The 26,848-nt window shown below is 42.1% G+C and overlaps 1 protein-coding gene and 1 long non-coding RNA gene across 4 annotated transcripts in view; one reads left to right on the top strand and one right to left on the bottom strand.

The window, feature by feature from the left end:
- The window catches only part of LOC149437518 (zinc-alpha-2-glycoprotein-like), a 64,038-nt gene extending 43,561 nt beyond the window's left edge, over positions 1 to 20,477 (bottom strand). Inside the window, exon 1 of one of the 2 annotated variants that reach the window (XM_089660859.1) lies at positions 20,407 to 20,477. In XM_089660859.1, coding sequence (XP_089516985.1) covers positions 20,407 to 20,464 — 58 coding nt within the window. In that variant the 5' untranslated portion in view covers positions 20,465 to 20,477. Of the gene's footprint in view, positions 1 to 2,772; positions 3,032 to 20,406 lie in introns of those variants that run through there. The other variant, XM_089660858.1, reaches the window with a different exon arrangement.
- The window catches only part of LOC149437517 (uncharacterized), a 114,974-nt gene that overhangs the window by 82,714 nt on the left and 5,412 nt on the right, over positions 1 to 26,848 (top strand). Inside the window, exon 4 of one of the 2 annotated variants that reach the window (XR_016308039.1) lies at positions 11,191 to 11,312. The exons of the other annotated variant lie outside the window; for it this stretch is intronic. This is a non-coding gene — a long non-coding RNA (uncharacterized LOC149437517). The remainder of the gene's footprint in view (positions 1 to 11,190; positions 11,313 to 26,848) is intronic. 2 annotated transcript variants of the gene reach the window in all.

Genomic DNA, 26,848 nt, shown 5'->3' with positions numbered 1-26,848 from the left:
GACCCAGCAGTTTCCACCCACTACAGGCTTCCTGCAGAAAATTACAGGAGGGGGAGGAGACAAGACCAGTCACTCTGCACAAGGAGGGAGAGCAGCAGTGAGCGGTCTTTATTAAAGGAAGCTCCTGCACAGAGGGAAAGTCTCACAATGGATTGCTGCACAGATCTGGAAGAAATACACAAAGTACACCAAGATTTAAGAAAGAATACACAGGACGTTAGTACTTTGGCAATATTTGCCTTTCCCGGAGTTCAGCTTTAGGTAGTGACCAGGGGTGGGGGAGGAATCCCAGTGCACAGTTGTATACAGACAGTCAGGAGAATGAACAATGTGCCAATGTTAGTTTTAACCAAAATTCCTGTGACAGCTTAAGGAAAGTGCAGCCGATAACCGGCAACTGCATTTGATTGGCCTTTTAACACATCACATGGTCAGTTGCGTCCATAGGACACAGTGATCACAGAGATCACCAGATGCACGCCCAAGGGGGGCACACGGGAGGATGCCTTCTGGGAGGACCTCATATGATGCATTCCCAGAACTGGTAGCCGTCATTCAGCTATAGTGCAGTTGGCAAGTGGTTAAAAAGTTAACCACTTCCTGTCCGGACACTTTTACCCCCTTCCTGTCCAGGGCAATTTTCAGCTTTCAGCGCTATCACACTTTGAATGACAATTGCGCGGTCATGCAATACTGTACCCATATGAATTTTTACCATTTTTTTGAGACAGATAAAGCTTTATTTTGGTGGTATTTATTCACCACTGGGATTTTTATTTTTTTTACTATGTAAATGAAAAAGTCCAAAAATTTTGAAAAAAAGTGTTTTTTTTAATAAAATTTTGCAAATAAATAATATTTCATCCTCGATCTTGGCCAAAATTTATTCCGTTATTTTTTTAGTAAAAAAAAAATCCAAATTAGTTTATAACCAAAAATTATAATTTTTAAACATTTTTTTTTACATTTTTATTTTATTTTTTTTATATTATTATTATTTATTTATTTTTTTTACATACTGTCACCCTAGCAGTACAGTGTCACCATGGTGACATTGTACTACTTGTGGGGGGTGATGAAGATTTTTTTTTTTTTTTACACTGATTGCTTTTACACCCATATAGGATGTAAAAGCAATCATTTCTCTTTCTCTCTGTCTGCATTCTTGCAGTCATTGAGAAATACTGAGTGAGCTGTGATTGGTCACAGCTTGTCACATGGTACAAGGCTGTTGTGAATAGCCTAGTACCATGTGACCTCTGTGATCATTCACAGATTTCACACGTAGCAAGCAATGATGTCACCAGTGACATCTTGCTTACTACTTTGCATGTGATCACTGATTCGCCAATCAGTGATCACATGATCGGGACCTCGCACAGAGGTCCCGTCCGACGATCAGCGTTTCACTGTGTCCAGAGGACACAGCGGGCACCGGATCGCGGTGGTGCGCGCTCCCAGGAAGCACGCACAGCTAGAAAAGGCGGGTGCCGTTTAGGAACGGCAACCCGCCCCTGGAGTGCCACCGCCCTGCCGTTTATAAACAGCAGACGGACGGCAAGAGGTTAAATAGACACTCCTTGTCTTGTTCATGGCAAAACTGCAATTTTTAACATCCTTGTACAAAGGTGGACAAGATACATGATACTGTGAAATGCTCTCCCCCATAAACATGTACACTATGAATAATTAAATATAAACCCATTTACCATCTACGTCTCGTTAAAGGAAAAACTGCCTTTTTTTGTACCCTTCTTGCATAGATAAAAACTCTACCTCTTTAAAAAGGCTATTTCTCATAAACAAGGACCCCATGAATATTTAAGACCCTTTCAAATCTAACCAGACAAACTTGCATTTTACAATGCTGGTAAATTTGCAAATAACCTGATATAAAACTCCCTGAAATTCCACATATTTATCCAAATAACAGGTTAGCCCAACAGAATAAAGAGAAGACAATTGCCTCTTGCATAGATTAACATGGTAAGGAGTCCTTATTCTATCCTTTTGTTGTGTAAAATACATCTTGCTCAGTCAGAGGCTGTTGGCCTTGTCATTAATGTGAACATACACCATAAATATATATAAATATAAAATGACAGTATCCTATATTGGCATCTGTGCAGCCGTGGTTATGCCTTCAGGAGGTGAAAGATAAAAAGAAGAGTAAAGCAGAATTTTTATTTTTTTTGAAGCGCGTTTATATGTGTTTGCGTTTGGATTTTTTTTTAACTCTTCCATTTCTAGATGCTGTCCAGAGCCTTTTTTTCATCATGAAAAATGCATGCAAAACGTTTTCCCGTTACTCAAATGGACCTGGAACACCATACTTTGAGGTTTTGCATGAAAGAAAATATGTTAGACACTGCTGCAATAATTTCTGCACAGAAATGAGCTGGAACACATCCAAACGCCAAAAAAAAGACAGCTAATTTCAACAAATACTGCTCTCTCTGCTTCTGCTCTCTCTATTTCTCTCAAAATGTCTGAAATAGTTAATTTTTTACTGTTTTTCAGTGCATTCTGAGCATTTTGGAAGGTCTCCTGATGTTATCTTTAAAAAATGCTTCTAAATGCAAACACACATAAACGCGGTATGCAAACGCAGCTAAACAGACATTTTTTTAACCTACGTTTTCCAGCAGTCAGTTTCCATCTTTCAGAAGTGTCCCGTGTACATGGAGCCTAATTCTGAAAATGTGATTGAAGCCAGCACACCACCAATGAATAAAACAAATACATCAATAACTAAATAAGGAAAGCACTAACCTGCCGAGGCGATCAATAAAAACAGACGATTTATCAGTAAAGATCCTTGTAGATCCATCTTAATGAGCCGTGTCTTCTCTTATGGTCTTTTATTTTGCTAGGAATATACTTGGTGCACAAGGTACATTCTATGGGGCTTTCCTGGAACTTGCTGATTTAGTAGCTCAGCTCACGCCACATTTCTGAATTCCAGTAAACACCAGCTGTACATCCTCTCCTCTGATCAGCACACAGGAAAGCTGTGACAAGTGCCTGGGGCTGCACTGTACAGAGTGTGCATGGTGTGTGTTCAGTGTACAGCCTGCTTCTATAAAGCTGTTATGTAAGCTCCATAATATGAAAGCGGTATTAAACCCAAAAACAAAAATGAAGTGACAAAAAAATATATATATATACATATACAGTTGTGTTCAAAATAATAGCAGTCAGACATCACTAACCGGATCAATCACTGTTTTTGGTAGAACTGATATTTCTACATGGCAAATAATTTACTAGCAGGTGTAGTAGAGTAATAGAAATCCAACAGACCCAACAGTCATGACATGCATGCTGCTGATTCTGGGTAATTGAATCACTAATTGAAAGGGGCATGTTCAAAATAATAGCAGTGTAGAGTTCTATTAGTGAGGTCATTCATTCTTTGAAAAACAGGTGGCAATTATTGCCCTTATTTAAGGAAGGAAGGCAGCAAATGTTGTACATGCTGGTTACAGTGCATTTCTCTCTGAAATTCTGAGGAAAATGGGTCGTTCCAGACATTGTTCAGAAGAACAGCGTACCTTGATTAAAAAGTTGATTGGAGAGGGGAAAACATATAAAGAAGTGCAGAAAATGATAGGCTGCTCAGCTAAAATGGTCGCAAATGCTTTAAAATAGCAACCAAAACCTGAAAGACGTGGAAGAAAGCAAAAAACTACCATTCTAATGGATAGAAGAATAGCTAAAATGGCAAGGGCTCCGCCAACAATCAGCTCCAGGAAGATCAAAGAAGGTGTAAAGTTCCCTGTGAGGACTGTTACAATTAGAAGACGCCTATGTGAAGCCAAGCTATCTGCAAGAAGCCCCCGCAAAGTCCCACTGTTGGAAAAAAGACATGTGCTGAAGAGGTTACAATTTGCCAAAGAGCACATTGACTGGCCTAAAGAGAAATGGCGCAACATTTTGTGGACTGATGAAAGTAAGATTGTTCTTTTTGGGTCTAGTGGCCGGAGACAGTTTGTCAGACGACCCCCAAACACTGAATTCAAGCCACAGTACACTGTGAAGACAGTGAAGCATGGTGGTGCAAGCATCATGATAGGGGGATGTTTCTCATACTACGGTGTTGGGCCTATTTATCGCATACCAGGGATCATGGATCAGTTTGAATACATCAGAATACTTGAAGAGGTCATGCTGCCTTATGCTGAAGAGGAAATGCCCTTGAAATGGGTGTTCCAACAAGACAACGACCCCAAACACACCAGTAAACGTGCAACATCTTGGTTCCAGGCCAAGAAGATTGACGTTATGGAGTGGCCAGCCCAATCCCCGGATCTTAATCCAATAGAAAACTTGTGGGGTGACATCAAAATGCAGTTTCTGAGGCAAAACCAAGAAATAGAGAAGAACGTTGAATGTAGTCCAATCATTTCCATACACACAAATGCATTGGGAACACTACACATTCTATTCCAAATCAAAACATGAAGAAAAAAAAATCAAATTTGTGTTGTTCCTCTAAACAAATTGAAGAAAAGTGAATATTAGACTGTTCAAAAAAATAGCCGTGTTTGTATTCTTCTTTACAAACTCAAACATTCACTATATAAACTGAAAAATGTTTGGAGATTTTGCTTTCCTTTGAATCACTTAATGAATATTTGTTTGTAGTCGCACTGTTTCTGAGAACTGCTGTACATCTGTGTTGCATGGAGTCACCCAACTTCTGGCCCCTGTGATCAGGTATTCCAGCCCAGGATGATTGGACTACATTCCACAGTTCTTCTCTATTTCTTGGTTTTGCCTCAGAAACTTCATTTTTGATGTCACCCCACAAGTTTTCTATTGGATTAAGATCCGGGGATTGGGCTGGCCACTCCATATCGTCAATCTTGTTGGTCTGGAACCAAGATGTTGCACGTTTACTGGTGTGTTTGGGGTCGTTGTCTTGTTGGAACACCCATTTCAAGGGCATTTCCTCTTCAGCATAAGGCAGCATGACCTCTTCAAGTATTCTGATGTATTCAAACTGATCCATGATCCCTGGTATGCGATAAATAGGCCCAACACCGTAGTATGAGAAACATCCCCATATCATGATGCTTGCACCACCATGCTTCACTGTCTTCACAGTGTACTGTGGCTTGAATTCAGTGTTTGGGGGTCGTCTGACAAACTGTCTCCGGCCACTAGACCCAAAAAGAACAATCTTACTTTCATCAGTCCACAAAATGTTGCGCCATTTCTCTTTAGGCCAGTCAATGTGCTCTTTGGCAAATTGTAACCTCTTCAGCACATGTCTTTTTTCCAACAGTGGGACTTTGCGGGGGCTTCTTGCAGATAGCTTGGCTTCACATAGGCGTCTTCTAATTGTAACAGTCCTCACAGGGAACTTTACACCTTCTTTGATCTTCCTGGAGCTGATTGTTGGCTGAGTCCTTGCCATTTTGGCTATTCTTCTATCCATTAGAATGGTAGTTTTTTGCTTTCTTCCACGTCTTTCAGGTTTTGGTTGCCATTTTAAAGCATTTGCGATCATTTTAGTTGAGCAGCCTATCATTTTCTGCACTTCTTTATATGTTTTCCCCTCTCCAATCAACTTTTTAATCAAGGTACGCTGTTCTTCTGAACAATGTCTGGAACGACCCATTTTCCTCAGAATTTCAGAGAAAAATGCACTGTAACCAGCATATACAACATTTGCTGCCTTCCTTCCTTAAATAAGGGCAATAATTGCCACCTGTTTTTCAAAGAATGAATGACCTCACTAATAGAACTCCACACTGCTATTATTTTGAACATGCCCCTTTCAATGAGTGATTCAATTACACAGAATCAGCAGCATGCATGTCATGACTGTTGGGTCTGTTGGGTTTCTATTACTCTACTACACCTGCTAGTAAATTATTTGCCATGTAGAAATATAATTTCTACCAAAAACAGTGATTGATCCGGTTAGTGATGTCTGACTGCTATTATTTTGAACACAACTGTATATATATATATATTGTAGCTTACCAATCACTAGATGTGGTGGCTGCATTTGTTTTATTTTCATAGACTTTTTTCCATCTGTTTTCACCGGGTAATCTGGCCAGTAGCACACCTCCTGTATTAGAGCGACCCCACTCTGAATGAAGGAGCACAGGGGGCACCTTTGGATAGCAGCATTGTCAGTCTGGGGGGAGGGGAGTGTTCTTTGGACTAGCAGATTTAATGCACTAAAAAAACTGAAGCCAAACTCCAGCTAACATTTTAGAATCAGTTAGGGCAACAGTTTTTTTGTGCCTTTTAGGATAACACTTTTTCATAAATAAAAACTGATCATTGTAAGCACCCCTATCAGGGAAGCGTTTTTAACGCTTCTCAAATGCCTATGAAAATTCCGCACATGGCAGCACACAGTGCTGTTCACACAGAAGCATTAGTGTTGCATTGCGTCGCGGCAAAACGGACGCCTCGTGCCCAGTCAGGAGGAGTTGAAGCCTCCCATTCAAGTCTATGGTGCCGCTCCGCAAACGCCTGGCAGACATTTGCAGTGCGGTTGCGCCACGGTTGCGGAGCGTTAATACCATTTAACTTCATTATAGGAGTTTGTGGTGCAGTTTTAATGCTTGGCAAACACCTATAAACTGCCTCAAAACCGCACATAGGGCGTTTGGGGAGCGTTTGAGGAGCATTAAAAACGCTTCCCAAACGCCTGTCTAACACCTGTCAAGCGCTATAGGGGCATTTGGCAAGAGTTAAAAAGTCAAATGTGAACGAGCCCTTAGTTTGTCTTATAAAAGATGACTGCGGCAATTTTGATGTACGAAAGCTGCCTACCCATCATTTGGATGCCCCCGCAGTGAGAGTATCCGAATACTACTGGCAACAATATACTGTAAATATAAACCTAACACCCAATCAGGGGCGGACTGACAACTTTAATGGGGCCCCCGGGCAATAGGGGATCATGGGGCCCCTGTGTCCTTGCCCAAACTCAAAAAAGCCTATGAAAAAGGTACCAGGTGCATCTCATGGGGTCCCCTACTGACCCCGGGCCCTCGGGCAGTGCCCCAGTTACCAAATGGTCAGTCCACCCCTGCACCCAATGTTATTCTAAGATTCCATTGTCACCCATCCACCCTTTACAACACTTCCTGGTGTGTCAGATACTTGGTCCTCATGCAGCACTCAGGTTCCAGTGGCCACACATGTATCATGATCATTGAATCAATTATTCATTGTGACTAAATTGATCAAATTAAATAAGAATCATAAATCACAGACACTCCATTCAGATGGTTTAGCAAGCTTTTGATCAATTTCAACACTGTCAAGTCGATCAGCAGTGGCGGAACTCTATCAATTGTTTAAATGGTTGAAGTGGATGGACTCTTGTCTTTTTCCAGCCAGACTAACTATGTAACTATATGTTTCTCATCATTCAAAGGAAAATCTGAATGTCTCTTAGACAGTTGATCAGAACAATCAATAGATTGTTTCTGATCATAATTTTGATCGATATTGCATGTATTCCATCATTTAATATTTTTAATGGATGATGAATCGCTTGTCTGAATCAATCACAAACTACTGTGTGTGGCCACCCTGACTGGCCATTACATCACTACAGGATTAAAGCTGAACCCTGGGCACAAACAAAATATGTAAACATATCCTTTAATAACCACAAAGGATTTAAATCCACTTTCTGTGCACCAAATGCCTTTGCAAATCCTTGTAAAGGTAGCTGCGACATCAACAATGTGCTGTACATAGCCTTTGCAGAGAGCAGAGCTGTGGGAGGGATCCAGCAGGCCCCACCCATTACAGGCTTCCTGCAGAAAGCTACAGGAGGGGGCGGAGACATGACCAGTCACCCTGCACATGGACAGAGAGCAGCAGTGAGCGGTCTTTATTACAGGAAGCTCCTGCACAGAGGGAAAGTCTCACATCGGAATACTGCACAGATCTGGAAAAAATACACAAATCACACCAAGACTCAGGGAAGAATAAACAGCACTTTAGTACTTTGGAAATATTTGCTTATCCCGGTGTTCAGGTTTAGGTAGTGCCATAGTGACCGGGGGGAGGAATTCTAGTGCACAGCTGTATACAGGCAGTCAGGAGATTGACCAGTTTACAAATGTTTGTTTAAACGTAAAGTGTTACTAAACCCACTAAAGTAAAATCAGTCTGTATATCCAGTAAAGCATGCATGTTATACTCATTGTGGAACTTAAGGTCCTCCCCTACTTGTACTGTCCCAAATCCATCTGCTGATAGTACAGAGCTCTAGGAGTCACTCTGCACATGCTCAGTTTAGTGTGTATTGCTAGAGAGGTTTTTTTTTCTTTGGGAGGGTGCATGTGATCAGCACAGGACCAATCATCACTGTCCAAACAGAAGAGCAGGGATTATACAGCCTTATAGGACATTCATAGGAGATTGAAAACTCTTCCTACAAGATTAACCAGTGCTTGGCCGGACACTGATAGAAGTCACAAAACTGCTATATACTGCTGATTAGAAAAGGTATTTATCATTTTATATTGAATAATTAATTGCATTTCCATGTTCTGTGTACTGTAGGAGACCAGATATAGTGAATGCAGGGTCCGGGGAGACCAGATATAGTGAATGCAGGGTCCGGGGAGAGCGGATATAGTGAATGCAGGGTCCGGGGAGAGCGGATATAGTGAATGCAGGGTCCAGGGTTTAGTGACACTTTAATTCCATCATCATGATCACATCAGAGTGCAAACAAGTATAAAAGTGAGAATTAAGTCATGGTCATAACAGTACATATTGTAAATACACTGCTGAAAAAAATTAAAGGAACACTTTGAAAACCCATCAGATCTCAATGTGGAAAAATATCATGCTGGATATTTATTCTGATATGGACTGGGTTAGGAATGTAAGGATGCCTCCTCCATTTGATGGAAATGAAAATGATCGACCTACAGAGGACTGAATTCAAAGACATCCCGAAAATCAAAGGGAAAAAATGATGCAGCAGACAAGTCCATTTTGCTGAAATTTCATTGCAGCAACTCAAAATGGTCCTCAGTAGTTTGTATGGACCCCACGTGCTTGTATGCATGCCTGACAACGTTGGGGGAGGCTCCTAATGAGATGATGGACAGTGTCCTGGGGTATTTCCTGCCAGATCTGGACTAGGGCATCACTGAGCTCCTGGACAGTCTGAGGTGCAACCTGGCGGCGTCGGTTGGACCAAAACATGACATCCCAGAGGTGTTCTATTGGATTTAGGTGAGGCGAGCGTGGGGGCCATTCAATGGTATCAATTCCTTCATCCTCCAGGAACTGCCTGCATACTCTCACCACATGAGGCCGGGCATTGTCCTGCACCAGGAGGAACCCAGGACCCACTGCACCAGCATAGGGTCTGACAATGGGTCCAAGGATTTCATCCCGATACCTAATGGCAGTCAGGGTGCCATTGTCTAGCCTGTAGAGGTCTGTGCGTCTCTCCATGGATATGCCTCCCCAGACCATCACTGACCCACCACCAAAACAGTCATGCTGAACCATGTTACAGGCAGCATAACATTCTCCACAGCTTCTCCAGACCCTTTCACATCTGTCACATGTGTTCAGGGTGAACCAGCTCTTATCTATGAAAAGCACAGGGCACCAGTGTCGGACCTGACAATTCTAGTGTTCAGTAGCAAATGCCAATTGAGTTCTATGGTGCCAGGCAGTGAGCACAGGGCCCACTAGAGGACATCGGGCACTCAGGCCACCCTCAGGCCGGCCCTGTCCAGCTCTCCTAGAGTAACTGCCTGTCTCCTGGAATCTCCTCCATGCTCTTGAGACTGTGCTGGGAGACACAGTAAAACTTCTGGCAATGGCACGTATTGGTGTGCCATCCTGGAGTAGTTGGACTGCCTGTGGAACCTCTGTAGGGTCCAGGTATTGCCTCATGCTACCAGTAGTGACACTGACCCTAGCCAAATGCAAAACTAGTGAAAAACAGTAAGAAAAGATGAGTAGGGACAACAATGTCAGTGGCCCCCACCTGTAAAACCATTCCTGTTCTGGGGGTCATCTCATTGTTGCCCATCCAGTGCACCTGTCAGAGCCTGGGCTCAAACCTGGGCCCTCTGCAGTGGGAGGCTGTCAGGGATAGCGGCGTCTCCTCGTCCGGTGCACGCGCACTGGTGACGGCTCACGCCGGGACACAAGCACCAGGTTCCGGCGGGCCTCAGATGACAGGACGCCGCGCATGCGCAGTAGGGCTCCTACTGCGCATGCGCGGGGTCCTGTCATCTGCGGGCGCGCCTCAGGCAGCCAATGACAGCCCGGGGGCGCGTCCTGGATGGCCAATGACAGTACAGGGCGCAATATTTAAAGATGCCCTGTACTGTCACTAATCGCCGCAAGGTCTATCTGTGATCCTGAGTTCCTGTACCTGCATTTTGACTCTGATTGACCCTGACTATGCTGCCTTCTCCTGTGCTTTGACCCGGATTGTCCTGACTACGCTGCCTTCTCCTGCATTTGACTCGGATTGCCCTGACTACTCTGCCTTCTCCACTCCTGATCCTTGGCTTGTTTGACCTATCTGCGGACTGACTTATCCTGCTGACCCTGCGTGTGACCTGACTACTCTTTGCTTGCCGATTCTGTACCTCGCTTACCCCACGGGACCGCTGCTCATGACCCATCTTGTTAGGTCCCACCGTCCTCCTCACATCTGGCTCTCCCGGTACCTATACATCCCCGGAGGTTGCCTCTGCCACTGGTAGGCCTGCTCGGAGGTCGTGACCTGGCCCTGGTCTGTTACAAGTCCATCCCCACCATCAGGGACCCTGGTGAAAGCACAGACCGGGACTTAGATTCCACGCTTTGGGTAGCTCTGTCCAGTGGGCTGCCAGAGGCACCACCTGGCGGATCATAACAGAGGCAATGTTTCTTCTCACTGAGCTACCTGGGATGCTGGACTATACTCTGCCTGATCCATTGGATAATCCTGCCTTGTGCCTTGTCTTCTCTTGAACCTTGAACTTCTTGCTCCTCCCATGAACTTTCTATAAAAGCCATGTCCATGAACTTCCTCCTTGGCATATTATTGTGCCTTCCAGCCAATATCCCACTCATCCGTACTGCTGCCGTCTATATTGTTTGTGACCGACTTTTGGCTTGTGACTGACTTCGCTTTTGTCTTATCCCTAAACTGTTTGATCCGCTCTTGGTTTCCAGCTTGCCCTTTCCCTGGTGGGGTGATCCTGAGACTGCGACCTGGTATTCCCACGCAGCCAAATCCATCTCCACCATTAGGAGCTCAGGGGAAGACCGGTGGATACTTAGACCCCGCACCTCAGGTGAGCCTGCGTCATTCCCAGGGGGACCCGCTGGTGTACCAATCCTGCTGGTTTCAGGCAAGCCTTACAACTGCTGTAGCAACTGGTCTCTGAACCTGACCCAGACCGTGACATCACCTTTTCTTAATTTCATTAGCACCAAAGCAGTTGAAACTGATTTACAAACCCCTCTTCTACTTAACTGACCAGATCAATATCCCAGGAATTTAATTGACTTGATGCTATACTCTGATTACAAAGTGTTCTTTTCATTATTTTGAGCAGTACATTATTGTAACAAGTTCACTGACATACAATATATATAACTTATATTACCATCTTCATGCTCCTATGTGCAACATATTTAATTGCAGCCGAAGATGTTATGGTCAGTAAATTTTTTACACAACATAAGTTAACCTCTTCATGACGGAGGGTAAAACAAATCCTAAAGCCTGAACACAGTTTTGTTACGTTGACATGTGCTAGTAAAACTGTACACATCATCACAACTACTTTATGTATCCAGGTGGATTATACCGATTGGGGGGGGGGGGTTCAGGACAAATTTTATTATTAATTGGTGGTCAGTAGTAATGAAAGTGTCCTGACTGTTTTTATTATCAGAGCAAAACTGTCAAAAAATGTCATTGTTTTTGAGGGCTAGTTCACACCAAATGTAGTCCTGTGTGCTTTTTTTCTGCATCAAGAAAGCATGCACAGTGTTTTCCATGTATTCCAATGGCCCTAGTTCACACCAGTGCAGTCAGTTCCAGTCAGTTTCCAGTGCAGAAAAAAAGTAGAACATGCTGTATTTTTTCTGCACAGAACCATACTGGAACATAGAAAACTGCATCCAAACTGCACCGGAATGGAGTGAGGTGTGAATTGTAAGCAAACATGGATCTGGAATGCATCCGGAATGCGTTTTTGTAGTGTGACCTGGCCCTTAATGTAGATGTATATTTCTTGCTAGTACCATAACCTACTGCCAAAGACCAGCCCAAAATAAATTCTCCTGCTCCTGACAATTGCAGTGATACCACCTATGTTTATGCTAGTTGTATGTACCCGTAGCACAGCCCAGGAAAAAAAGTGCGCATTTTGCTTTTTTTTTTCATCCTACCTAAAACCCACTGACACTAACTGACACTGATACTAAATGAAATTGTACACTTTTTTTAAATCTTACCTAAAATGCACTGGCCTTGATCTTTGACCCCAACCTTGACCCTGATACTGACCTACATCAAACCTTGACCCTAACATTAACCCTGATACTGACCTACATCAAACCTTGATCTAGCTATTTTTATTTATTTGTTTATATTTTTACACACACTGTTCTTTGTTTACACTATTCTCCTCTAGCTAGGAGGAAAAGATACAATGCATCCTTTTCTCCCTTCAAGAGGAGAAAAAAAAACAGGGGCAGGCTGTACGATGACTGAACATTGTGATAGCCAATCTGAGGATATCACGGTGATCAGATGATTGGTAACCAGGCCTTTTGATCCCAATCATTAGTACAAGGCCAGAAACTGTCAGTGAGAGCTCAGTCTGTGTGATGGCAGCACCCCGTGCAGTGCACTCTCACAAACACACAGCAGCTCATACACGCTGTCCCAGGGAAGAAGACCCACTTCCATGCGGCCACAAATATGCATATGCTCTATAGACCCAGCAATAATGTTTAATGTTAAATAATCATATTTAAATTAATTGATTAAATGGTGAAGCACTTTCAGTAAGTTCTTAAAGTGACATATTCAGTCTATTCATAAAAGAATATATATATATATATATATATATATATATATATATATATATATATATATACAGTTGCAAGAAAAAGTATGTGAACCCCTTGGGATTACGTGGAGTTTTGCATGAATTGGGCATAAAATGTGCTCTGAACGTCATCTAAGTCACAACAATAGAAGAACACAGTCTTGCTGAACATAATACTACACAAACATTAGATGTTGCCATGGTTTAATTGCACATAACATGTAAACATTCACAGTGCAGGGAGGAAAAAGTATGTGAGGCCCTAGCTTAATGACTTCTCCCAGAGCTAATTGGAGCCAGGAGTGAGCCAACCTTGACTCCAATCAGTGAGATGATATTGGATGTGTTAAAAAATACATAAATAGTGCAGCGCTCAAAAAATAACCTATATACATAAATAAATGTGCTCACATGCAATGGTGACACACATATAGTGAAATAACCTAAATAACAAGTGCCACTTAATGATCTAAGGTGTCCACAGAATCATATAAATATATAAAGACGCATATATATAAATAACGTGTAAGAGCGCCTAAATATCAGACGTATAAATATCATAAAAAGAAAAATGATTTTAAATAATTTATAAAGTGCCTAAATATCAGACGTATAAATATCATAGAAAGAAAAATGATTTTAAATAATTTATAAAGTGCTCCAAGTGTGGTGATATACCCACATACAATTAAATATATTTCTCAAAAAATCAAAACAAAATCGAACAAAAAATTGTCCATAAAAAATAGTGGCCAACACATGCAAAGTGAAAAAGGTGCAAAAAATGCTAAAAATAGTGCAAAGCAAATGTGTCCTTGTTCCACAGCAGTGCAATTCTTCCCCTCCTACGGCTAGATTGCCTCCTCACCTCCTTACATCGACCCCTAAGGGCCACACAGCATTCAGGATCTCTCTGGATCCTTATCTCCTGGAAATCAGCACTTCTCCTGCCGTCCTGGATCACTTTGAGGGTATTTCCATTACCCTCACTCAGAAGCTTCTATAGGATAATTGCTCACCATCCAGTGAGCAAGAAAGAAAAAGATCCTCTAAGTGCAGTATTTTAAGGGCCAAACACCACTTTAATGACAGTGTTTAAACAAAACATATAGCCACTCACATGTTTTTCATTCCTCTTGTCTCGACATGTGGGTGTACTGCATGTAATTGGAAGGACTTCCTGGGTATACCAAGATGGCGGTTGGCACCGGAAGTGCGTCACCGCGTACCGGAAGTATGGCGTACTAGCGTGCCTACGCGTTACGTCACTATTACTCGTGACTTCCTCTGGAAAGCCCAGAGGAAGTCACGAGTAATAGTGACGTAACGCGTAGGCACGCTAGTACGCCATACTTCCGGTACGCGGTGACGCACTTCCGGTGCCAACCGCCATCTTGGTATACCCAGGAAGTCCTTCCAATTACATGCAGTACACCCACATGTCGAGACAAGAGGAATGAAAAACATGTGAGTGGCTATATGTTTTGTTTAAACACTGTCATTAAAGTGGTGTTTGGCCCTTAAAATACTGCACTTAGAGGATCTTTTTCTTTCTTGCTCACTGGATGGTGAGCAATTATCCTATAGAAGCTTCTGAGTGAGGGTAATGGAAATACCCTCAAAGTGATCCAGGACGGCAGGAGAAGTGCTGATTTCCAGGAGATAAGGATCCAGAGAGATCCTGAATGCTGTGTGGCCCTTAGGGGTCGATGTAAGGAGGTGAGGAGGCAATCTAGCCGTAGGAGGGGAAGAATTGCACTGCTGTGGAACAAGGACACATTTGCTTTGCACTATTTTTAGCATTTTTTGCACCTTTTTCACTTTGCATGTGTTGGCCACTATTTTTTATGGACAATTTTTTGTTCGATTTTGTTTTGATTTTTTGAGAAATATATTTAATTGTATGTGGGTATATCACCACACTTGGAGCACTTTATAAATTATTTAAAATCATTTTTCTTTCTATGATATTTATACGTCTGATATTTAGGCACTTTATAAATTATTTAAAATCATTTTTCTTTTTATGATATTTATACGTCTGATATTTAGGCGCTCTTACACGTTATTTATATATATGCGTCTTTATATATTTATATGATTCTGTGGACACCTTAGATCATTAAGTGGCACTTGTTATTTAGGTTATTTCACTATATGTGTGTCACCATTGCATGTGAGCACATTTATTTATGTATATAGGTTATTTTTTGAGCGCTGCACTATTTATGTATTTTTTGGTATTATCACTGTTTGGGTAACAGATTAAGTGTTGGCAGCTTACAGTAGGGTTATTTCCCTTTTGCGCAGGAGGATCTCTGTTTATATTCATATTGGATGTGTTGCTGACAGCTGTCCTGCCCTTAAAAAACACACACCTGTTTTGGGTTTACTGGTTTCAAGAAGCACTGTCTGTCATGCCTCGCAGAAAAGAGCTCTCAGAAGACCTACGATCAAGAACTGTTGACTTGCACGAAGCTGGAAAGGGTTACAAAAGTATCTCCAAAAGCCTTGATGTTCATGTGTCCACGGTAAGACAGACTGCCTACAAATGGAGAAAGTTTAGTAGCACTGTTGCTACTCTCCCTAGGCATGGTCGTCCTGTAAAAATGACTGCAAGAGCACAGCGCAGAATGCTGCATGAGGTAAAGAAGAATCCCAGAGTGTCAGCTAAAGACCTACAGAAATCTCTGGCACATGCTAACATTTTTGTTGACACATCTACAATAAGGAAAACATTAAACAAGAATGGAGTACATGGGAGGACACCACGGAGGAAGCCATTGCTGTCCAAAAAGAATATTGCAGCACGTTTGAAGTTTGCAAAAGAGCACCTGGATGTTCCACAGCACTACTGGCAAAATATACTGTGGACAGATGAAACCAAGATTGAGTTGTTTGGGAAGAACACACAACACTATGTGTGGAGAAAAAAAGGCACAGCACACCAACATCAAAACCTCATCCTCACTGTGAAACATGGCGGAGGGAGCATCATGGTTTGGGGCTACTTTGCTGCCTCAGGTCCTGGACAGATTGTTGTCATTGATGGGAAAATGAATTCCAGAGTTTATCAAGATATTTTACATGAAAACGTACGACCATCTGTCCGCCAACTGAAGCTCCGCAGAGGATGGGTGATGCAACAGGACAATGACTCAAACCATACAAGTGATTCAACAAAACAATGGCTGCAACAGCACAGAATACGAGTTCTGGAGTGGCCCAGTCAGAGTCCTGACCTCAACCCGATTGAAATGCTGTGGCATGACCTCAAGAGAGCGATTCACACCAGACATCCCAAGAATATTGCTACACTGAAACAGTTTTGTGAAGAGGAGTGGTCCAAAATTACTCCAGATCGTTGTGCAGGTCTGATCTGCAACTACAGGAAACGTTTGGTTGAGGTTATTGCTGCCAAAGGAGGGTCAACCAGTTATTAAGTCCAAAGGTTCACATACTTTTTCCTCCCTGCCCTGTGAATGTTTACATGTTATGTGCAATTAAACCATGGCAACATCTAATGTTTGTGTAGTATTATGTTCAGCAGACTTTGTTCTTCTATTGTTGTGACTTAGATGATGTTCAGAGCACATTTTATGCCCAATTCATGCAAAACTCCACGTAATCCCAAGGGGTTCACATACTTTTTCTTGCAACTGTATATATATATCTCACAATCAGTACATCCTTATCAACATACAGTTAGGTCCAGCGGCGGACTGACCATTTGGAAACTCGGGCACTGCCCGATGGCCCGGGGTCAGTAGGGGGCCCCATGAGATGCCCCTGGTACCTTTTTCATAGGCTTTTTTGAGTTTGGGCAAGGACACAGGGGCCCCATGATGCCCTATTGCCCGGGGGCCCCATGAGTTGTCTGTCTGCCCCTGGTTAGGTCCATATATATATTTGGACACAGGCACAATTTTAGTTTTTTTCAGGTGTTGACCAAGACAATAGTTATATAATATATGGGCTGAAAGTGCATACTTTCAGGTTTATTTTGAGGGTATGTACATCCAAATTGGAGGAAGGGTTTAGGAATTCTTTGGATGGATGAAACTAAGATTGATCTGTACCACTGATGAGAAGAAAAATGTGTAGAGAAGGCTTGAAACAGCTCATGATCCAAAGCACACAACGTCATCTGTAAAACATGGTGGAGGCAGGGTGATGGCATGGGCATGCATGGCTTCCAGTGGCACTGGATCATTGGTGTTTATTGATGATGTGACAGAAGACAGAAGCAGCCGGATGAATTCTGCAGTGTTTAGAGATATACAGTCAGCCCAGATTCAGCCAAATGCAGCAAAGGTGATTGGACGGCACTTCACAGTACAGATGGACAATGATCCAAAACACACTGCAAAAGCAACCCAGGAGCTTTTGAAAGAAAATAAGTGGAATATTCTCCACTTATTTCAGTCACCTGATCTCAATCCCATTGAGCATGCCTTTCACTTGCTGACAGCAAAACTAAAGGCAGAAAGACCCACAAACAAAGAACATTTGAAGACAGCTGCAGTTAGAGCCTGGCAAAGCATCAGAAAGGAGGAAACCCAGTCTTTGGTAATGTCCATGGATTCCAGACTTCAAGCAGTCATTGCCAGTAAAGGATTCTCAACAAAATATTACAAATGAACATTTTATTTATGATTATATGTCCAATTACTTTTGGTCCCTTGAAAAAGCTGTAATTCCTAATCCTTCCTCCAATTTGGATGTACATACCCTCAAATAAAACCTGAGAGTGTGTACATTCAGCCCATATCCATTATAGGACTATAGCTTGAATATGTTTTAGTCAATACCTGAAAAAAAAACTAAAATAGTGCCTTTATCCAAATATATATGGACCTAACTGTATATCTTCAAAAATAGCGATATCTACTATACCAGTGTGCAATGACAATGTGTCACCAAAAATGTATTCAAATAATTACAGAAACAAAAGGTCCATTAACATTGTCCCATATACCATCCAATTCTTGTGCAATGACAAATCAGTTTCTGATTTCTTTCAAAATGAATATTCTACAACATTTGCACTTTGTATGTAAACACCGTTCCTCTCCAAATCTCCTAGGAAAACGGTCATTGGTCTCCCAGGAGTAGAAATGACATGAAGGAAGCAGAAAATAGACCAATAGTGCAGACCGCTAATCCGGTTTTATTATAAAAAGTTTTAAAACATTTGGATTGGCTTTCTCAAAGGCAGACATCATACTTGCCTATATGCTTGTGACCTTTTCTTCATATTGATATCCATCCTGCTCCTGTGCTGCCTGGGTCTTTTTCCCATGCTGCCATTTTGAAACTTTACTTTGACATTGCATATGTGCAATATGAAGTTCATGATGTCATGCACTTCACCCTGTGCTTGCATCATGTTAAAAAAAAGTAAACCTTGACGTAGCCCCAACTGCACAGATGCCCCCTGGGAAGACAATGCCATCATGGCCTTCAGGGAAATCTCCGACCTTGAGATCTCAGGAAGTTGGTTTCCCTTGCAAATAAATAAAATCTTGTATTAAGCATGGATGAAATGAGGCTCATGGTGTTATGCACTTCATCTCATGCATGTGCAGCATGACAATACGGTGAGATCTTGTAGTTGAGGTCTGAGATTTCCCTGAGGGCAATGGTGACGAGGGGGCATCTGTGCAGCTGAAGCTCCATCAACACTACCTTCAGGGAAACAAATTGGGTAAGAAAAGCAAAGAAAAAAGTGGTGGTCAACTTAAAGAGGAGTTCTGCCCCCCTCTTTCCAAAAAAATTAAAAGTCAGATACCGTAGGACACTTACTGGTCCAGAAATCCAGCGGTGTCCTCACCCATCAGGTGCTGGCGCTGCCATCTTGACTAAGGGAAACCGAAAGTGAAGTCTTGCGGCTTCACTGTGAATGAGCCGTAGTCCTCTGGGACCTGGGGGAAGGAGGGGGACCAAACTTCTGGCTCACTTTGTCGCGGTGAACTGAGCCAAGAGTGAGAGCTGGTACATAGCAAAATCAGGTACTCTCCCCCCAAAAAGTGCCAAATGTGGCAGCGGGGGGGGGGGGGAGGGGGTGTAGGCAGATAAGCAGAGTTTCCACTTTTGAGTGGAGCTCCGCTTTAACATCAGCATGCAGAGATGCATGCTGATGTGAATTTTTTTTTTGTTTACAAAAGTTTATTTTATTAAGGAATAAACTGCAAAAACAACATGACTGCATAAAGTATAGGATACAACATAAAAAGGGCAAAAATGTAATAATTCTCCATATAAAATACAGTCGTGTAAGAAATAAAATGTAGGCACATGAACAAGGTAGGCAGGAAGGTAAGCAGAGCAATACGGCTACCAACAGAGGAATGCTATTAATTATATCATATATATCCATCAGTCGGACAATAAATGTCTGTGTTTTCCAAACATCCCATTTTCTGTCGAATAAGTGCATCCTGTGCCAGTGTTGTATTTAGGTTTTGTGCTGCCCTAGGCCCATATACCAGCAACCCCCCCCCCCCCCCTCCCAGCGCTAGAGAGAAAGACACTCGCAGCTCCGGACATCCCTGGGAACGATAGTCGGGCTCTGCATACACCGTCAAGCAGCACGCAGGCTCTCTTGGATCCCACCTGCTCCCCATGCCACATGTGTCCCTTCTCCCGGTTGGTGGTGGTGCCCCCTGAAATATGCCGCCCTAGGCAAATGCCTTGTTTGCCTTGCGGTAAATACGCCCCTGTCCTGTGCTGATGTGAATTTTAAAGAAAGGGGAAAAAGGTCTGCTTTAACTGATATACTGTATAATATATATATATATATATATATATATATATAAATGTTATAGCGCATATATATATATGCTATATATCTTAAAGCATACTGTATATAATTGTCCCTAGTATGTGTATGTATGAATGTGAGTTAGGGACCTTAGATTGTACACTCCTTGAGGGTTAGGGACTGATGTGAATGTACAATATAAATGTAAAGCAGGGGCGGACTGGCCAGTAGAGCACTTGGTCACTGCCCGAGGGCCCGGGGTTAGTAGGGGGCCCCATGAAATGCCCCTGGTACCTTTCATTAGCTTTTTCATAGGCTTTTTTGGGTTTGGGCAAGGACACAGGGGCCCCAGGATCCACTATTGCCCGGGGGCCCCATGAGTTGTCAGTCCGCCCCTGATGTAAAGCACTGCATAAATTGACGGTGCTATATATCTGAAATAAATAAATGTAAAAGCACATAAAAGGAAGTCTAAAAAAAAATTCTTAAAGGAAAAAAAATGCAAGACTGAAGTGCAGTGAGACAAATAAATCAATAAATGATGAAAGGAATTGCACTGACCTGCAGAGGTGATCAATAAGCACAGATAGTTTATCAGGACACAGTTTAGTAGATCCATCCTAATGAGTTGTAATTTCTTTATGCAGCTTTAACTACGCTCAGGGAGTTTTACTTCACTTACTTGTGTGAATTTCCTGGAGCTCGTTAATTGGATAAGTCGGGTCAGGACACTTCTGCACTATAGTAACCCGTCTCTCTAAAGAAAAGACAGACAAAGAAATGTGAAGTCAGAGCGAGTAGGTTATGCAGTAAGACTGCAGATGAATTCTACAGACTGAGAATTACAAATGTTTACTTTCCATGTACATGTTCTTGCCCTCCAGTGGAATTCCCCCCCCTTCCTGACCAGGCCATTTTTTTGCCATACGGCACTGCGTTACTTTAACTGACAATTGTGCGGTCAAGCAATGCTGCACGCAAATGAAATTTATGTCCTTTTTTCCCACAAATAGAGCTTTCTTTTGGTGGTATTTGATCGCCTGTGCAGTTTTTATTTTTTGCGCTACAAAAAAAAGACCAACAATTTTGAGAAGAAACAATATTTTTTACTTTTTGCTATTAAACATGTCCAGTAAAAAAAATGTAAAAAATCAAATTTCATCATAAATTTAGGCCAAAAATGTATTCTGCTACATATTTGCTAAAAAAATAATCTCAATACGTGTAAATTAGTTTACGTGAAAGTTATAGGGTCTACAAATGGCAAGCTGCCACAGCCGGGTGCCCACACTGAAGATGCTGGCGTCTGGAATACAGGACAGCTGGTGAAATGGGCTGCGGGGGGCAACGCGGGATCGTGGGACAGCTGAGTGGCTATTTTTTAAAAGTCAGCAGCTACAGTTTTTGTAGCTGCTGACTTTTATATTTTTACAGAGTGAGTGGAACTCCGCTTTAAATACCATGACCCTTGGAGGACTTAACAAGGAACTGGAGATTAATACCTTATTATAAGGCTATTAACACATTAGTCATATTCACATCCAAGATGATGTTTCCTCTCTCTAGGAGGGTTTCGGTTGGTTAGTTGCCTCCACTTTCATGTTTAATACATGAAAAATAAATTCAGATAACTCCTAACAAGTTATACTCATTTGGATTTTATGCATACTATTTGTTACGGATCCGCCAGGTGGTACCTCTGGCAGCCCACTAGGCGGAATCACCCGGAGCGGGGAGTCTAAGTCCCGGTCTGCGTTTTCACCAGGGCCCCTGATGGTGGGGATGGACTTGGAGCAGAACCAGGACCAGGTCACGACCTCCGAGCAATACCACCAGTGGCAGAGGGAGCCTCCGGGGATGAGAGTAAACTGGAAGAGAGCCAGATGTGAGGAGGCCGGCAGGACCAGGCAGGATAAACCGGCGGTTGTCACCGTGGGGAATGGCGAGGTACAGAGATGGCAGGCAGAGAGTGGTCAGGTCACACGCAGGGTCAGTATCGAAGTCAGTGCGCAGAATGGTCAAACAAGCCGGGGGTCAGGATAGGAGAAGGCAGCGTAGTCAGGGGCAATCCGGGTCAAACTCAGGAGAAGGCAGCGTAGTCAGATAATCCGGGTCAGAGCTGGAGCAGGCAGAAGGTCAAACAATGCGGGTCTATAATCACAGGGCACAGGAAACTTCAGGTAACAGGTCAGACCTTGCGGCGATTTGTGACAGTGCAGGGCATCTTTAACCATTTGCCGCCCGGCCAATGGCCGTTTGGCGGCTTCAAATGTGCTTCTGCACTCCGGGTGCACGCTATTTGGCGTGCTCCCGCACATGCGCCGTTTGCGCTAATGCAGAGCGGCGCAGCGGCTCGATCTGTCACCGGGTTGTGTACCTCGGACACGGCCGATGACAGATCTGAGTACCGGCCCCCGTTGCAGGTACCATGTGACCTGCTGTGACCAATCACAGCAGGTCACATGACAGTTGTATACAATGGATGGCTTCATTCATGATGCCATCCATTGTATACTAGTGCCTAGCTGTGAATGGTCACAGCTAATCACATGCACATGTCATGTGATTAGCTGTGACCAAATCACAGCTAAGCACATAAAAAAAAAAAGCTGAATGAATCCATTTCATTCAAGGTAAATGCTTGCTTATAGCAAAGTATTTCTTTGCTATAAGCAAATTGTGTAAAAAAAAAAAAAAATACTGATCACTTCCCCAAAGTAGTACAATGTTACTATGGTAACATTGTACTACTTTGGTCATATAGTAAAATATGAAAAAAAAAGTTAAAAAAAAATAAAAAAAAGTAATAAAAAATTAAAAATAATTAAAAAAAAAAAAATTTTTTTTTTTTCATACTGTCACCAGTCAGTGTCCCTGTTCACCGCCATGCCAGTTATATGATGACGCTGTACTGCACTGGTGACAGTATGTGAAAAAAAAATAGTGAAAATAATTTTTTTAATTTTTTCATTTTCCAAAAAATTATGACAAAAAAAATACAACTTCAAAAAACTCGCCATGCCTCTTATGAAGTACGTCGGACTGTCTACTCTGCAAAAAGGGGTCATTTGGGGGATATCTGTACTATTCTGACATTCTTGGACCTCAAGAAATTAGATTGGCTGTCAGTACTTCAGGATTGATCAATATTCAGATCTATACCATAGTTTGTGAACTCTATAACTTTCCTACAAACTAAATAATACATCCTAATTTGGGTTATTTTCACCAAAGACATGTAGCAGAATACATCTCGGCCTAAATTTATGAAGAACAATTATTTATTTGTAAACTTTTATAACAGAAACAAAGAAAAACGTGTATTTTTTTCAACATTTTTGGTCTTTTTTTGTTAATTTAGCAAAAAATAAAAACCCCAGCGGTGATTAAATACCACCAAAAGAAAGTTCTAGTTGTGTGAAGAAAATGATAAAATTTTAGTTTGGGTACAATGTTGTATGACCGCGCAATTGTCATTCAAAGTGTGAGAGCGCTGAAACGTGAAAACTGGCCTGGGCAGGAAGGTGTAAAATTGCACGGTATTGAAATGGTTAAATATCGCGCCCTGCACTGTCATTGGCCGCCCAAGATGCGCCCCTGGGCTGTCATTGGCCACCCAAGGCGCGCTCGCAGCTCCTACTGCGCATGCGCGGCATCCTGTCAGCCCCGGCCCGCCGGGACCTGGTGCTTGTGTCCCGGCGTGAGCCGCTGCTAGTGCGCGTGCGCCGGGGACGGAGCCGCGGCGGTCCCTGACACTATTCACTTATCTTAAATTATAAATTTACCATAAAAACAGTCTCAAAAGAGTTTTTAACTAGTGTTAAAGGTTCCGTTATTCGGATAACAAGATGTCCCTTTCACTGATACCCTTAGCACCAGAAATGCCAAGAGAATTATTAATTTGGTTGATAGCATCCTTACCAGTTTCTCCTCTTCTTTTATATTACCAGGAGTGTTTACTCTGGTTTGTCTAGTAGCTATTTAAGGAGGGGATCTAAGGGTTAAACTGGTTATTGCTAGTCCAGCAAGCAGAAGTACTTCTTTTTATGTACACGTGTGCATATACAGTTGTGTTCAAAATAATAGCAGTGTGTTGAAAAAAGTGACTAAAGCTCAAAATCCTTCTAATAGCTTTTATTTCCATCCACACAAATGCATTGGGAACACTACACATTCTATTCCAAATCAAAACATGAAGAAAAATAGATCAAATTTGTGTTGTTCCTCTAAAAAAATTGAAAAGTGAATATTAGACGGTTCAAAAAAATAGCAGTGTTTGTATTCTTCTTTACAAACTCAAACATTCACTATATAAAATGAAAAATATTTGAAGATTTTGCTTTCCTTTGGATCACTTAATGAATATTTGGTTGTAGTCGCACTGTTTCTGAGAACTGCTGTACATCTGTGTTGCATGGAGTCAACCAACTTCTGGCCCCTGTGATCAGGTATTCCAGCCCAGGATGATTGGACTACATTCCACAGTTCTCTACTTCTTGGTTTTGACTCAGAAACTGCATTTTTGATGTCACCCCACAAGTTTTCTATTGGATGAAGATCCGGGGATTGGGCTGGCCACTCCATAACGTCAATCTTGTTGGTCTGGAACCAAGATGTTGCACGTTTACTGGTGTGTTTGGGGTCGTTGTCTTGTTGGAACACCCATTTCAAGGGCATTTCCTCTTCAGCATAAGCATGACCTCTTCAAGTATTCTGATGTATTCAAACTGATCCATGATCCCTGGTATGCGATAAATAGGCCCAACACCGTAGTATGAGAAACATCCCCATATCATGATGCTTACACCACCATGCTTCACTGTCTTCACAGTGTACTGTGGCTTGAATTCAGTGTTTGGGGGTCATCTGACAAACTGTCTCCGGCCACTAGACCCAAAAAGAACAATCTTACTTTCATCAGTCCACAAAATGTTGCACCATTTCTCTTTAGGCCAGTCAATGTGCTCTTTTGCAAATTGTAGCCTTTTCAGCAAATGTCTTTTTCCAACAGTGGGACTTTGCGGGGGCTTCTTGCAGATAGCTTGGCTTCACATAGGCGTCTTCTAATTGTAACAGTCCTCACAGGGAACTTTACACCTTCTTTCATCTTCCTGGAGCTGATTGTTGGCTGAGTCCGCGCCATTTTGGCTATTCTTCTATCCATTCCAATGGTAGTTTTTCGCTTTCTTCCACATCTTTCAGGTTTTGGTTGCCATTTTAAAGCATTTGTGATCATTTTAGCTGAGCAGCCTATCATTTTCTGCACTTCTTTATATGTTTTCCCCTCTCCAATCAACTTTTTAATCAAGGTACGCTGTCCTTCTGAACAATGTCTGGAACGACCCATTTTCCTCAGAATTTCAGAGAGAAATGCACTGTAACCAGCATATACAACATTTGCCGCCTTCCTTCCCTAAATAAGGGCAATAATTGCCACCTGTTTTTCAAAGAATGAATGACCTCACTAATAGAACTCCACACTGCTATTATTTTGAACATGCCCCTTTCAATTAGTGATTCAATGACACAGAATCAGCAGCATGCATGTCATGACTGTTGGGTGTGTTGGATTTCTATTACTCTACTACACCTGCTAGGAAATTATTTGCCATGTAGAACTATCATTTCTACCAAAAACAGTGATTGATCAGGTTAGTGATGTCTGAATGCTATTATTTTGAACACAACTGTATATGCATACATGGGTATTTTCCATAGCCTACTCCATAGATAGATGTATGTGTATAGGTATTTTAGATTTATATGTATCTTTAATTGTATTCCTTTTTATAGTAACTTTTAATTTTGAACATTTTGTTTTTTGGTCACAATGTAAAGCATCACAAATAAATACACCAAACTTTCATGTTTATATATGATTATGGTTGCATATTATCCCATCCCACCAGTCTTTGTATAGCTGTGGATAAGGAGTCCCACGCCTACTGATGCAGAGAAGACCTTCAACCGGGTTGATTGGAAAAGTTTCCAATCGACCTTGTCGCACATCGGTTTGGGCCCTCACATGTTGCACTGGATGACCACCTTGTATTCCACTCCACAGTCAGCAGTTCGTATCACTGAGACCCGTTCAGATTAATTTACGCTGTCTAACAATACTAGGCAGAGCTGCCTGTTGTCACCCCTGATATTTGGGCTCATGCTGGAACCACTATTGTGCTCGATATGGGCCAACCCTGATATTCAGGGGCTCCACTGTAAGACTCACAAGGTCACAAGGTATGTTGATGACCTACTTTTCCTTGTCACTAACACTGAAGTGTCCCTCTGTAATTTGATGTCTATTTTTCAATGATATGGGGACCTCTCCATCTATCAGATAAACTACTCAAAATCAGAAGCACTTAACGTCTCCATGACAGCACAGCAAGTAAACAGACTGAAACAGGCTTTCTCATTTCCCTGGGCTGTTCATAGTCTCAAATACTTGGGAATTCATCTTACCCCTGACCCAGACCAACTGTTTAAGGCAAATTTTCATCTTCTCCTGTCTATGATACTTCTAGACCTTCAGAAATGGAGAACATTACCTAACCTGGTTTTGGCATTGTAACGCATTTAAAATGACTATGTTACCCCGAATTCTATAAATAATATAAAATGCAGCGCTAAATGATAAGAAAGTGATGAGTGATGGAATCAAGCGCCAATTAGAGTGCTATATAATGTGACAAAAAGTGTCGTCAATGAGTGACGAGGATAAAAGTGAATGGATAATAAACACATAAACGTATACCCATAAACGTGATTACTGTCCAATACAAATAATGCTAGAGCAAAAAACAATAAATATTATGACAATCAAAGATATCGTGTGATAAATCTGGTGTCTTGAGATACAAGCAATACTTAGAAGAAATGCATCAAATATTGGTGCTCGTGACTTCCATGATAAGGAAATGAAGTGTGCATGTACTCACTGGAAGCGCAATATTAATGCGCATGTAATGTGATATCCGGGAAGGCACTGGTGATCATCAGG

The sequence above is a fragment of the Staurois parvus genome, unplaced genomic scaffold (assembly GCF_062004578.1).
Source record: "Staurois parvus isolate SC_StPar_1 unplaced genomic scaffold, SC_StPar_1.0 ptg001284l, whole genome shotgun sequence".
In the NCBI taxonomy this organism is placed as follows: domain Eukaryota; kingdom Metazoa; phylum Chordata; class Amphibia; order Anura; family Ranidae; genus Staurois; species Staurois parvus.
This window is presented reverse-complemented; position numbering and strand designations above follow the sequence as displayed.